Source organism: Quercus robur, chromosome 8, assembly GCF_932294415.1.
Source record: "Quercus robur chromosome 8, dhQueRobu3.1, whole genome shotgun sequence".
Lineage (NCBI taxonomy): Eukaryota > Viridiplantae > Streptophyta > Magnoliopsida > Fagales > Fagaceae > Quercus > Quercus robur.
Window position 1 is genome coordinate 28,420,310 of NC_065541.1, and position 14,189 is coordinate 28,434,498.

The following is a 14,189-nucleotide window of genomic DNA, read 5'->3' on the forward strand; positions in this document are numbered from 1 at the left end:
ACCTTGGATTTATTTATGGCAGTTAAGTTCGAAACTTGACACTAATCCAGTCTCTCATTCAAAACTGTGCATGAGACTTTCATTTGGCATGGCTCCTAAGTTCTAAAAGAAAGAAGAACTCGTCTTCTTTCCTTTTTTGATTACCTTCTTCACATATGTATAAGATCGAATTTATTTTATTTCTAAAAAGGATTACTAATTCTTAACTTTTCGAGGAATCCTTTATTAGTGATTGTGAATGATTGATTTTTCTCAATCTTTTCAACTTTGGTTCCGTATGAGCAAGTTAGAAAGATTGAGAAATAGGATCACTTGATTTGATTCGTTCTCAATTGCTATGAGATGATCATCTTAGGGTGATCTCTTTGTCAACGGTTGCACTTAAACCCGCAAGAGCAGGGGTGAAACTAGAAGTCTAGAACTTTTAGAATGAGAAGGCCATAATAACCATTACAAAATTTTTTCCAATTTAGGAATGTTGCATGAGAAATATGAATATATATATATATATATATTTTTTTTTTTTTTTGGGGGGTGGGGGGTGGGGGGTGGATCCTTATATTTTTTGAAGATCTTAGCTAAAATTAAGGGTAAATTTTTCATTATTGGAAAGTTATGCACGAGAAATAAAGTCCAAATTCAAGAAATAAATGCGGACAATGAACCTCTATTGATATCCAACGGTAAAATGAAAAGTAGAATAGTACAGGTCTAGTAGGAAAATGAAAACAGAATAAGGAATGTCCATTTGTAAGAGATCAATATATCATGCATTTAGCAATGAAGTTAAGGGTATTTTGGTCTTTCTAAGGTTACACGAGTTTGACCAAAGTTTTTCTTCTTTTTTTTTTTTTTTTTTTTTCGTTGGATATTTTTGGGGTACTTTTTGACACCGTACTTGTGTTTCACATTTTGCTCTTTTCTTTATTTCCATTCTTCTCCCAAATTCTTTCTTCACAAGGTTAGGGCTTGATAGTTTCAATTTAGTGAACCTCGGACTTTGTAAATTTAAGAAAATTTTGTATTATTTAACTTTTATTTTTAAATGTTTTTGTTTATTTTTTTTCCTTATTTGTATTGAAAAGAAAATGAAATTGGTAATGTTGTTCTAGTTGAGTAAAAAAATGTGTAAAAATATGTATAATGTTGTTTAAACATTGAAAACTTTTGTTTAAATAATAGTAACAAACAGCCCTATATTTTCAAGTTTCTTCTTTACTTATGAGTTATGATCCTTAATTATACTTTTGAGGATCAAATTATTCAGTATAAGAGCAACCACATCAATCCATGGATAATCTTGCAAAATACAAAAAGCAGTTCTTTTTACACATTTTGACCAAAAAACGCCCATAGCAGTGGGTGCAAAATTGTGCATAATTATACAAGAGCTACAGTAACCGTGCATACATGGTTACTGTAGCTCTTCTATACATTATTTTAATCATTTCTAATTTCGCTCCCTTTTTTCTCTCTCTTCTCCAATTGCAAAACCAACGCCCTCATCATCAGCTTCTTCCTCTAATACACACACTCCCACAGACAAAATCAAAAATCAACCACAGACATCACAAAACCAAGCACACCTACACACGGACACACCAACAGAGACAGAGAGAGTGGATGGGTGCTTATGGCAGATTGGCATGCTTGGATTAAAGTTTCAGATTGGCGTTCTTCTAGTCGTGCTTGGATCGAAGTTCTTCTCACCGTGCTTGGATTGAAGTTTCAGATTAGCACTGTGCTTGGATCGAAGTTTCAGATCAGCGTTTGGAATAGATCAGAGTTTCAGATGGAAATTTCAGATCGATGTTTGGAATAGAGAGGAAATTTTAGCTTGGATCGGAGTTTCAGATCAGCGCCATGCTCCCTGCTTGGATCGAAATTTCAGAGAGGAGTTTGGAATAGAAAGGAGTTTCAGAGAGGAGTGAAAATGTTGGAATAGAGAGGAGTTTCAGAGAAGACTCTAGAATAGAGTCTTGTGAGTGGAGAGTGAGGGTTTGAGATAAAAAAATAATAAAAAAAGTGAGAAATTGATTATTTAAATAAAACAAATGGTAGAATAGATAAACTAATGTGGGTGTTTTGTAAAAATTGATGTGTAAAATTAAAAAAAAAGTAGGTTTTTAGTGTAAAAATGGGTGTGTAAAATACACTAAGGCTCCGCTTGGGAGAAGGGAATGGAATGGAATGGAATGGAAAGGAATAAAAAGAATAATTTTAGAATATTCTTCCATTCTCTTGTTTGGGAGTTTTAATGGAGGGAATAGAAAGTTCATTCTCTCGTTTGGGAGTTTAAATGAGAGGGAATAGAATGGGTAGGAGGGAATACTCATTCCTCTCGATTCTCTTAAAACCTCAAATTTTTATTCCCCTCGAAATTGGGAGGAATGAGAGGGAATGAAATTAGATTTAATGATTTTTTTACTGAAACTCCCAAAATACTCCTATATATTCAACCATTTATTTTAAAATAGGGGTCTAATAGTAATATTGTCATAAAATGATTCCATTCCATTCTCTCCATGTTGCTTCGAAACAGGATTACTTACATTCCATTCATTTTTATTCCTTTCCATTCCTTTATTTTAAAACATCCAATCAAGGTTATTTAATTCCATTCTATTCTATTCCTTTCCCTTACTTAAATATATTCCATTCCATTCTATTCATTTCCATTCCCTTATGACCATTTCATTCCATTCCCTTGGAATGGAATATATTTAAGTAAGGGAAAGGAATAGAATAGAATGGAATTAAGTAACCTTGATTGGATGTTTTAAAATAAAGGAATGGAAAGGAATGAAAATGAATGGAATGAAAATGAATGGAATGTAAGTAATCCTGTTTGGAAGCAACATGGAGAGAATGGAATGGAATGGAATCATTTTATGACAATATTACTATTAGACCCCTATTTTAAAATAAATGGTTGAATATATAGGGGTATTTTGGGAGTTTCAGTAAAAAAATCATTAAATCTAATTTCATTCCCTCTCATTCCTCCCAATTTCGAGAGGAATGAAAATTTAAGGTTTTAAGAGAATCGAGAGGAATGAGTATTCCCTCCTACCCATTCTATTCCCTCTCATTTAAACTCCCAAACAAGGGAATGAACTTTCTATTCCCTCCATTAAAACTCCCAAACAAGAGAATGGAAGAATATTCTAAAATTATTTTTTTTATTCCTTTCCATTCCATTCCATTCCCTCCTCCCAAGCGGAGCCTTAAGCAAACCAAACACAACATAAAAATTAAATCTTAAAAACTCAAACAAAATCTCCAAGTTCTCTCTCTCTCTTGAAAATTTCAACCTCTCTCTCCAAGCTATTTCTCTCTACAAAAGTCTCCAAGCTCAAGGTGAAGGTCGAGGTGACTAAAGGTGAGTTTCGGGTGGAGGAGGAAGTCACGGTTCTCGCAGGTGACGTGCTTTTAGCCTTTGCTTTTGAGCACATAGCAGTGTCTACAGTGGGTGTGCCGCCGACAAGGGTAATCGCAGCTATCGGAGAGCTCGCGAGGTCGATTGGGACAGAAGGACTTGTTGCATTCTGAGGGACTTTCCGATGTGGGTTTGGAACACCTTGAGTTTATCCATTTACACAAAACGGCAACGTTGCTTGAAGTTATTGTGGTTTTAGGAGCAATTCTGGGAGGTGGGTCTCACAAAGAGGTTGAAAAAGATCAGCTATCTGGGTTTGATCCAATGAAGGTTGCGTCGTTGATTGCTTTGGCTAATTACATTGCTAATCGGCAAAACTAGTCTCATTATATGTATAACAATTGTTGTTTAGGTGAAATGGATAGTTATGTTTGACAAAAGGTTGGCAGATTTTTTTTTTTTTTTTTTTTTGATGAAAAATACATGAACTATTCATTCATTTGAAAATGAGCTACACCAGAGATAGCAAAACAACAACTGGGAGAACAAAACAACAAACAACAACACACCACCATCTACAATGATTACATGCCGATCTCTCCAAGTGGTTCAGTACATCAATTTGGTGTGAGGCACGAATCTTCTTCTGAGGATTTTCAACACTCTTATCTAAACAGTCATGCATGGCTATTCTTTTTGAACCCGAGAGCCCAGCAATATTCTGTGCTTGCATATTAAAATTTTGGGGTTTCTTTCCTTGGGCTCTAGCAACCCTTTTTAAATTCCCTCTCTTTAGGCATAAAGAGGTATTGGTGGGCTCATTTTTAGGAGAGGGTTTGCTTGTGGGTTTCGGGCTGGGTGATTTTTGGGCCTAAGAGGAATGCATTTGAAAGCCCATATCCAAAGCATTGACTTCTACTTCCTTTCCCATCACTGAGGACTTTTGGGAATCATGTGAGTGCACGTCTGAAGAGGGCGTTGGGCTCAAGGGCCGTACTTGAACATCATTACTCCAGTTCTCCATTGACAGCACGACTGACTTGCTGCCTTGCCCCTAGTTTGTGTTGTTGGAGCTTGTGTGATTTGACAAAGCAATTGAGTGCCTCGCTTGTTCCATACCCAGACTCGCCTGACTAGCAGTCATCGGATTGTGTTGAACACATGTCTTCTTCCATTCTTTCCTCCGACCCCCTGTTGCTAGTAGCTTTTTGTTTCTCAAAAACCCCCTTAAAACTACTGTTTCCTCTGATCTAGTCCTCATATTGCCTGTGACATTCAGACTTACCTTGATATCCAGAACAATGTTTCTCATCATGACCCGAAACACCACAAATGGAGATTTCTTCTTCCTCTTCTTTAGTGAGTTGAAGATGCTAAATCCCATCAGTGATTGCATGATCCATTTTGATGAGGGGTTTTAACCAAACCTTGTAGGCTACTTAAGACCTAGAAAAAACCCATATTGGAAAAGAGAGAGAGGACTTGTGCTAAGGCAAGAGAAAGAGGCTCCTACTGAGGGAGAGAGAGTTTTTGTAATTGCTCTAGATTGCACCTAATGTATATGTTTGATCAATGCAGCAATTTGTTTGGAAATGAACCTAAGTTTTTAAAGGTTGGAAGATTTTGCTGTAGCGGATGAGCTTGTATCAAATCTTGGAATATTCTTCTACATGGATGAATCAATTATATTAAAAAAGCGGTGGAGATGAAGAGTGGCTTGGTGGATTTGGGTTTAGTTTGAACTTGGGATTTGGCTTCTTTGGTTGAGCCAGAGAAAACAAAAGATTAACCACTGAGACAGAGATGAAGAAAACAAAAAAGACAAGATTCAAACGGCTTTTTTTTTTTTTTAGTTTGTGTTTGTTGTTGTTGGTATGCCTGAGGGATTGAGCTGGGTTTGTTAGAATTTGTGGGTATTTTGTTCATGATGTATTGTGTTGTGTTTGATTTTCTAGGCTTGTGCTCATGTGTTCTTGATGAAGAGGATGTTAGATCTAAATTCATGTGCTATTGATTTTCAATTCTGTTTTTTCATTTCTTTTTGTTAAAATTGATAAATTAATTTTTAAAATTCTAATCTGACATGGCATTTATAAATTGCCAAATAAATTTTTTTTTTATTATTTTAATGGCTGAGTTAGCATTTATTGTTAGTACTGTACTTCGTTTGGCACATCAGCAATTTCTGTTAAGTAACAGTAGAAACCAAAATCAAAGGCGTTTTTCATTTTAGGGACTAAAAGAGATAAAATAGAAAAGTAGAGACCAAAATAGAAATGGACTGAAAATGTAAGGACAAGTGCATTTATGCAAAAAAAAAAATACACAGTTGTGACAATAAGAAACATACTCTTTGTAAAACCGTCGTTACATTGACATTTCCCAAAGAATTAGAGTAGGTACTCTATGGATAAACGTAAGAGGAACGCAAATACATTGATTCCCTCCTTGGCAAAGCACAAGGTGCTCTATTAACAACCTTTTGTCCAAAATCCCTTAAATCCTCCAACTAAAAGAAACCCAGACTGAATTACTCAAGAGAACCTAATAATTACTTGAAGACTAGCATTTAAAGACCCATCAATTTATATAGTTCTCTATTCACATTGACACTTCGCTTAAGTATCCAATACGTCTCCTTAAACCCTCTTGAAGAATGAAAGAATGTTGCCTTGCTTGGGATCTTTCAAGCTCCCTGCTTTCTTATTTCCTGCTTTACCTGTTTGATTGGATGGAGCCGTGGTTCCTGTTGTTGGTGACTTCTTAGCTGCAGGAGGCCTGGATTCATAAACCCAAACATTTAGAGCCTAATCAATCAGAGCTATATTTCAGCTAAAAAGATAGTATTTACAGGGAGAATCTAGCATACACAAAGCAAAAAATCAGTCTTTCAATTTTTTGCTTTGATTTTCCTATAGTATTTCAAGATGTCATCATAGATAGTATTTCAAGATGTCCATTTTTTACTTTGATTTTCCTATAGTATTTAAAGGCATTACACACTAAGCACACTAATGCCTCAACTAGTGCTTACAAATTGACCATTGGTTTGGAAGAAATAACTACATATACTCACAAACATCTGACTTATACTCCTTGCACCTCTCCCACAATTTTTATGCAACAGCAATAAGTTTGATTTTCCTATATTATTTGTAAGGCCCATACTGCCTAAATTGCAATAATGACTACAGGTAACCTCCATTAGAAATGACCCAAGCAATTTGGCACCATTTGTATTCCACAAAATTCTCAGCACAAGGTAGATTTGGCCCCAAAGATACAGGTGTGCATCTTTAAGGCAGTGATTTGTAGTTCCAATAATCAAACTAAGTGCATGATTTAAAATGAATGAAAAGTGGACCAAGAGATGGACAATTTTCTTTTGCTATTTTTATCATAGAACAAGTTTATCATCAAACCAGCATGACATTTATCAATGAAACCTGTACAAACATGCAAGATATGCGGAAGTGTATTTTTTATTAAACATAGATGGAAAAGATGAAGCACATAAGTAACCTGCTAACTGTATTGCTCAATGCAAAGTTGTCAGTTTTCTTTGTCATACTACTGTCGGCTTTCTTTGCTTCTGTCTCTTCACCCTCCCAGATTACCTCAGTTACTGGAGCAAGATACAAACATATAATTATAAATAAAGGAATAGTATATAAAAAAAAAAAAAAATTTGACTAACAAAATTGGCTATAAATATGGTTTGTTTAACATAGAGCATTTATAGAAACTATATGCAGAAACAGAGTTATGTGACCAATATTTTAGTAATCCTATAGAATAACCTTCTACATTATTGAGTGGTTTTAAGAATATTGAACTTAAAAGAGCCAAAATAAAATAATATCAAACAGTTATAATAAGAACAATTCTCCACTGCTAAACAAATTGGGTGCGATTATTGTACCAAGATGGGTTACCTAGGAAGAGCAGATATAAGTATTTGTTTTATATATCCGTTAAAATGTGAAAGCTGTCTTGACTTCATTAAATTAGGATTAGGTAGTGAATTCCCAATGAAGAAACTATGACTACCACAGCAGATAATATATACAAACAGGTCTCCTTGGAACCTGAAGCATCTAAGAATGTGTTTACCTTCTCTTCCCCGCTCATCGATCCGTGTCTTCAACACCTTTTTTCTTTTAGGGGAATTTGGAGCAGCAATTTTCAGATTATCCTTCTTATTTACATCACTTTGAGGAATACAGTTTTGAACTTTCTCTGTAGAGGAAGTTCCAGTGTTTGTGCCCTTACTGATAACTGAAGAATCCTCTCTCAGCGGTTGGTTAGAATCTTTGTCCGTAACTATCTCTTCCTTAACCTCAAGTTCATCTTCTATTTGCTTGTCCGAGTTCAAATTGGATTTCTCTGAAACCAAAACTTTTGTACTTTGTTTCTGATCTTGAGATGATTGAACTTTCAGAATATCTGGTGATGCTAAACTGACTGCATCTTCATATTCATCTTCGTCTGAGAAATCAAAAACAACTCTCCTTTTTTTACCACTCTCACCATTGGAGGCTCTCTTAAAATTGACATCTTGACCATCATCATCGCTGCTGCCACCCTCTACAGCTTCACGAGCACATATTTGAGCCTCTGCACTGGCTATTAAAATGTAGAAGGAAGAAAATAGTTAGTAGGTAAAAGAAAAAATGTGAGCTAAGAAAATAATATTAAATGTAGAACAGTAGTTTGCATTATGCAATTCATCTCAGGAAAAATCTGTAAATACTAACTTCTTTATTGTCAAACAGACTTCAAATTTTAACAGCATAGTATAATCTGAATGGAAACCAACCAGTTGGATTTGGAAGGACATTATTATTTTCCACAGGGACTACTGGCTTTGACTTTGCAGATGCACGACCCCAAATATTGGCCAATGAACCCCCAGTGCCAGAAGAGCTTTTACCATTCTGGACTTTCTTTTTTCCAGCAGTCATGGGAGGGACTTTTTCTTTATCTGAAGGAGGCTTGGTACTCTGACTGTGAACCCCTGTGCCATCGGTTTCACTTTTGACATCTTGTACCACATTGGGAGTCTGCAGAACAACTTTTGGGCTAGATTCCTGGACTTTATTTTGCTGAGTTTGTGGAACCACATTATTTTGATGCATAGTATTGCTTTTGGATTGCCCTTGGCCTCCAGCAGTTTTGGGCATTGGATTTGCAATGCTAACAGGTGTTCCCTCCATATTGCGCTTGACAAAGGAATTGGAAATCCCACAGAACCTGAAGAAGGATAGCAGTGAGCATCAAGGAAGAACTAGCACATGTAAACTCATTCATGTGGCCCATGACTGGAAAGACTAAAATTACTACTCACCAAAGAGACATCGACCACTATTATTTTTATCAACCTTTTCTTTTAATTCTTTCTAACATAAATAATTCAGAAACAATGTCCAAAAAGACTACATGAAGTGTGTAGTAATATTAGTGAAAGGGCTTATTGATTTTAACTCTTACAGAATTTTCTATGTTTTAGGTGGTTAGGGGCTAGTGATATAGCTCAAAATTCAAGAAAAATTGGGGAAAACAAGTAGAACAAAAAAGACAGGATATAACCCAAGAATCAACACTTAGGGTGGCTTGAAATCAACACCAAATGGGAAAACCTATGAATCAACACTTAGCCATCAAAAAGTTTCCAACTTAAAATTCTATTCATCAAATCAATGTCTCCCGAATGTTTTCTCAGGGGGTAGGGCCTTTAAATAGGCTCCCAAAATGTATCAAATAAGGAAAGAATTAAATGACAATCAAATCCCATAAAATCCTCAAATTCAAATGATATCAAATACTAAAATAGCTTAACATCAAATTAACAACAAAATTGGTCCAATGAAAGCAATCACTAGGGATAACATCAACTCTCCCAGAGGGGGAGACTTAACCCCATCAAGTGTAGCTCCCCATGGCACAGGTAGTGCTCAAGCAAATTAGGGTCAAACTGTTACAACATCTGCTTATCCACAATAGCATCAATTGTTCTTTATGTGCTAAGATAAATGTTTTGTGATGTTGGATTAGTCATAGGGCTTTAATGGGATCATGGGAAAGCTCATCAAAAACTTTTCTGGGATGGCTGTTAGACAGTGATAGATCCTCAATATTAAATGCAAAGCAAACTCCATAATTAGATGAAAAGTCAATAAGATCCAAACTTGGTCCAACCCATTTCAAACACTTTGAACGGTCCAACACTATAGACTTGCAGACGCCTAATGGATTCGTAAGGAAACAACTCAGGCCTAATTGGACCATGACATAATCCACTAAAAATTCTTTATAACATGACTAAACCTGAATTTTATGCTGACTATCAATTGCTTGAAATTTCTTACTAACCTCATGATGCAATTCATGAATATGATTAGGGGTGTCCATGGGTTGGGTTGGATTGGGTTTGGGGTGGACCCAAACCCAACCCAATTGAATTGGGTGAACGGAAAATGGACTCGCAGCTAAACAAATATTCGGGTCAGAGCCGGTGGCTCGGGCCAACAGTTGAGTGGGTCGGATTCGTCAGGTGATTTCGAGTTTGAAGGAAAAGCACAAAATAGAGAGAGAGAGAGACGAATCAAACAAAAATCAAACCTTACAACCACAAAAATCCACAAATTTTAATCTCCAACAACCCAACACAGTTCTACAAGTATCATGCCACATGAAAAAAGCCAAAAAACAGAAAATCTAAACAAATCTGCTTAAAATTTTTGTATTGCTCACCAGATCTACCCAAAACTTAAATCACACAACCTAAAAATCTACCTAGAGCTCGAAATCTTCTAGATATTGGCATCATTGAAGTGGTTCTGGGACAGAGAGTGACAAAGACATCCCCATTGTGGTGAGAAATTTATAGAGACAGAGAGAGAGAGATATGATATTTGAGATTTTGAGAGTTATATAATCTTTTAGATACAAGAGAGTAATCTGATCCACTAGATCAGTTTGAGTGAGATAGAATAGTCTAGAATCAAATAAAAAATTATTATTTGTTGATAAGATTATATTTTCCACTTATGAGAGCATGGCATGTACAAATAACTAGTAAGCCTTTTCCTCATTTTAACAGTTGGGTCTGTTTCATCGGGTAAGAAATCAACCCAACCGTCAACCGAACCGAAAAATCAAAATTTATATCCTAAGACCTGTAACCAACTGTCCTATCCATTTGGAGTTGACCGCTGGGCTTCGGTTCAGGCGGGTCCAATCAGCTTGGTACGGTCATCCGACCAATTGGACAACCCCAAAATATGATGTGCATATGTCTCTATTGACTCATATACTTTTTTTTCTTTTTTTTAATATATAAGTAATCGAAAAACTTATCAATAAAAAGTACTCTATGTTTGTGATGATGAACAAGTAGTACTAGAAGCAATTACAAGCAAATCAAATAGATATACTAAAAGAATGTTGAAAATCAGAAATGGAAGTACATTGTGTAAAACCCCAAACCTGAGACCAATCAAACAAATTCCGAATTAGGAAGGACTTCAAATGATCTATAGGTCTCTCAACATCCTCAAAGGTGTGACTGTTTCCCACCAAACTAACCACATCACACATGCTGGTACCAAATTCCAAACATCAGAAGAATGTTTCCCCAACCAATTCTGCCATCCAAACAAAAGAGAGGCAGCCTTTTCCAACAAATCCATTGAATCCATGTTGGTTCTTAATGGGGATGGGTAGGAATTGTAGGGGAATGTATGAGAATTGTAGGGGAAATAACTTAATTCAAGGTAGTCACCCTCCATAGAGAAATATTAAGAGAGAGAGAGAGGAAATGCACTAAGAAATGAATTGGTTTATTCTTCAATATCTAATGTGAATTACAATCATGTATTTATAGGAGACTAGCTCTAATCTCATTGGCCCACATTGCTTAAGATAATTGGCTAGTTCATTCAACATGTGCTCTAAGAATTATTCCATGCGTTAAATGAGTTACATGTGCTCAAATCCTAACTAACTCATCCTAATCTCAACTAACTAACTACCTAATTAAAGGGATTACAACAATTATTATCATATTCCTAACAATCCCAAACATCCGAAAAACTTCACTCAAAGTATGAGCAGTCAATGAAGCAAAAGATGACCCACTATAGTGATAGTGGGAGAAGATCTAAACTAGGGTTGCTTAAAAAGAACTCATGCCTATAGCCCAAGTGATGGGATAGTTGTTTGAAATTTTTGTGGGAGGGAAATGAAATTTTTGCTTGTTTCTCTCTCAAGTTCTTCCTTGCCCTCTTCATCTATGTCATGGATTTCAGTATTGTTAGACTCATAGACTAGTTATTCTATATCTTCCTCATCACTCCTGTTTTCATCCATCAATGATGAGGCCTTTAATGGGAGACTTGGCAGCAATGTGACAAAGCCTTGACATTTAAAGCACTTGACCCAAAAGAGTTCAGATATTGAGGGGTTCACTAGGCATCCCATGTCCCTTTTCATCTTTACAAATTAACAAAATATAGGGTTTAGGGTTGGACTGAAGTGGAACTACTGCAGTTTACTCCTTGAAGATTGAGGGTTACTTGATGTTTTACAAATCTTGGGATTGCCTCAAAACTGGTACATGGTGACCATTCCATAATTCTAGAGAAGAGTTTAAGCCTGGTCTAGGGCAATAACCTCACAGAGGACTAACAATTTCATGAGGTTCTGTTTATAGATGAATCTGGTAAGGTTTGATGGAGTTTGAGTTGGTTTGGTGTTTGATCTGAACTATTTGTTGGTTGGGTTCATGGCTAGCATAAAATCAAGTCAACAACAATTTCAGAGCAATGAAATGAGTCACCAGTGTCTGCATCAGCTAATCTTTACCTCATAAAATCAAAATTAAAATTTGATGCACCATGCAAAAGGACACTCTGTCTTAAAAAGAAAAGAAAAGAAAAGAAAAGAAAAATAGTTGTGTCTGGTTGGTTAGAGACTAAATAGCTACAGTAAGCAGCCAAATCTAAAATGATAGCAAAGTCTACAAGATAAAAACTAGAAAGACCTTTGGCACATTACGGTATGAAGAACGAATGGCACGGCACACACAAGCTTCACACGCACACTAACTAACCTGTTATCTCTGAAGCAATTGTCAACCTTAAATGACTGCTTAAAGAGCTCTTCAGCTTGTACAAACTCGGGATTCCATAGTGCAGCTGGGTCCTTTGGAACAGAAGCTTGCACACTATAAACCTGAACTGAGCAATTGCCATCAAACTCTTGTTTAGCTTCTGCACAAAATTGAAGAGAAGAGAATATTTTAGTTTCTCACGACTTTTTTTTTGAGTTGGCAAAAGCAAGGTGCTGCAGCACATGGGATGGGACTCAATTATTTATTTATTATTTTTTGAATATGATGCTGGTATCTAATGGGTGAGCATGCCCTGTATTAAATCTATTAGCAAGAAATCGTGTAGTTTGTTTGGAGGGTACCTAAGCAATTTCCACAATTCATTCTTAAAAGAGTTAAAAAGAGAGTGTAGAAGATTATTATTATTATTATTACCTGAAAGTTTAGGAGAGGAAACAAGGGTTATATGGTAATTAGAGGAATCATTCTTCAACCATCCAGACAATGTATATACCACTTCCAGTTCCAATCCCGACCCACCACCGCTTCCGCTTCCTCCGTGTTTTTCAACGAATTCCCAAAGCAACCTATAAATCATAAATCAACTTGCCTTTCTTTGCATTGCATATAATAATAATAAACACAAATTACCTCTTAGCAGCATTTGATGAGAGCAAATAATTGCGACTGAGCCACTTGTAAGAAACCACTTGGAGGGTGTCGGAGACAAGGGATTGGATCTCGTCTAGCAACCCTAGGGTTTCGATTTCTGCCATCACCAACCGACGCCGCCACAATTCAAACCTCTCCTCTTCTACTTGTTCTCAAGGGTTTGGGAATTTTTTTTTTCTTTTCTTTTTTGGACGGAAACCAAACCAGAGGAATAATAAATAACCCCTATGCTATGGCTATCTATGTATGTATATTTATATTTATATTTATTTTACTCTCTCAGGGTCAGGGGGGTTTTACTTTTACTGTGTTATTTTCTTATTACTTTCCCTCCCCAATTCCGATCCCCACTTGTTTTCCCGCCATTTCTTTTGTGTCTTTGGACTTCGTATATTTAGTTTCTACTCTAGTCTCTCCATTCCTCCCCCAAAAAAGAGAAAAAAGTAGAATGATATAGTGGTCTCAAGTAGGGATGGCAATTTTTTCCCGTCCCACTTAATCTGCCTCTCCTTGTTTTTGCTCTACGCAGGTTTTTCCCACCCCATAAAAATGGTGAGGCAGGAATGGGGCATGATTTTAGCCTCGCACCACGAGGCGAGGATGGGGCAAGATTTTTTAGCCCCGTCCCGCATTGCTAAGGGTTATAATTGTAAATTTTTCATACCCTAAAACCCTACTATTTAAACAAATATATCAATATTAACTTATTTTATTTTACCTAATGTGGTTCTCTGCCTTTATTTTATTATGTGTTATACTATAAGATTTTTATTTTTATTTTTTATGATTGTCTTGTTAAACACTTAGATATATTATTCAATTTTTTCTAAAAATTAATTTGATTTGATGGGATAAATTTAGTTGTAATTTCAATTATATTTTTATTAATGAAACAAGTTTCTTTAAAAAAATTGTACTAGTTGTAGGGCAAATTAACAAAAAGTAGAGTTTTACAGGGTAGGGCAGGACCCCAAAGAGCGGGGATGGGGTAAGAAAGTTTTCCTCGTCGTGCGAGACGGGACAAGA

At 36.1% G+C, this 14,189-nt stretch overlaps 1 protein-coding gene across 1 annotated transcript; it reads right to left on the bottom strand.

Moving 5' to 3' along the window:
- Window positions 1-5,708: 5,708 nt before the first annotated feature.
- On the bottom strand, window positions 5,709-13,398 carry LOC126695118 (uncharacterized). The gene is made up of 7 exons (XM_050391754.1): window positions 13,143-13,398; window positions 12,927-13,078; window positions 12,492-12,651; window positions 8,199-8,632; window positions 7,493-8,005; window positions 6,902-7,004; window positions 5,709-6,157 (listed from the first exon to the last, which is right to left on the bottom strand). Exons 1-7 carry the CDS (start codon window positions 13,265-13,267, stop codon window positions 6,019-6,021), a joined length of 1,626 nt encoding a protein of 541 aa, XP_050247711.1. The 5' UTR covers window positions 13,268-13,398; the 3' UTR covers window positions 5,709-6,018.
- Window positions 13,399-14,189: the final 791 nt, after the last annotated feature.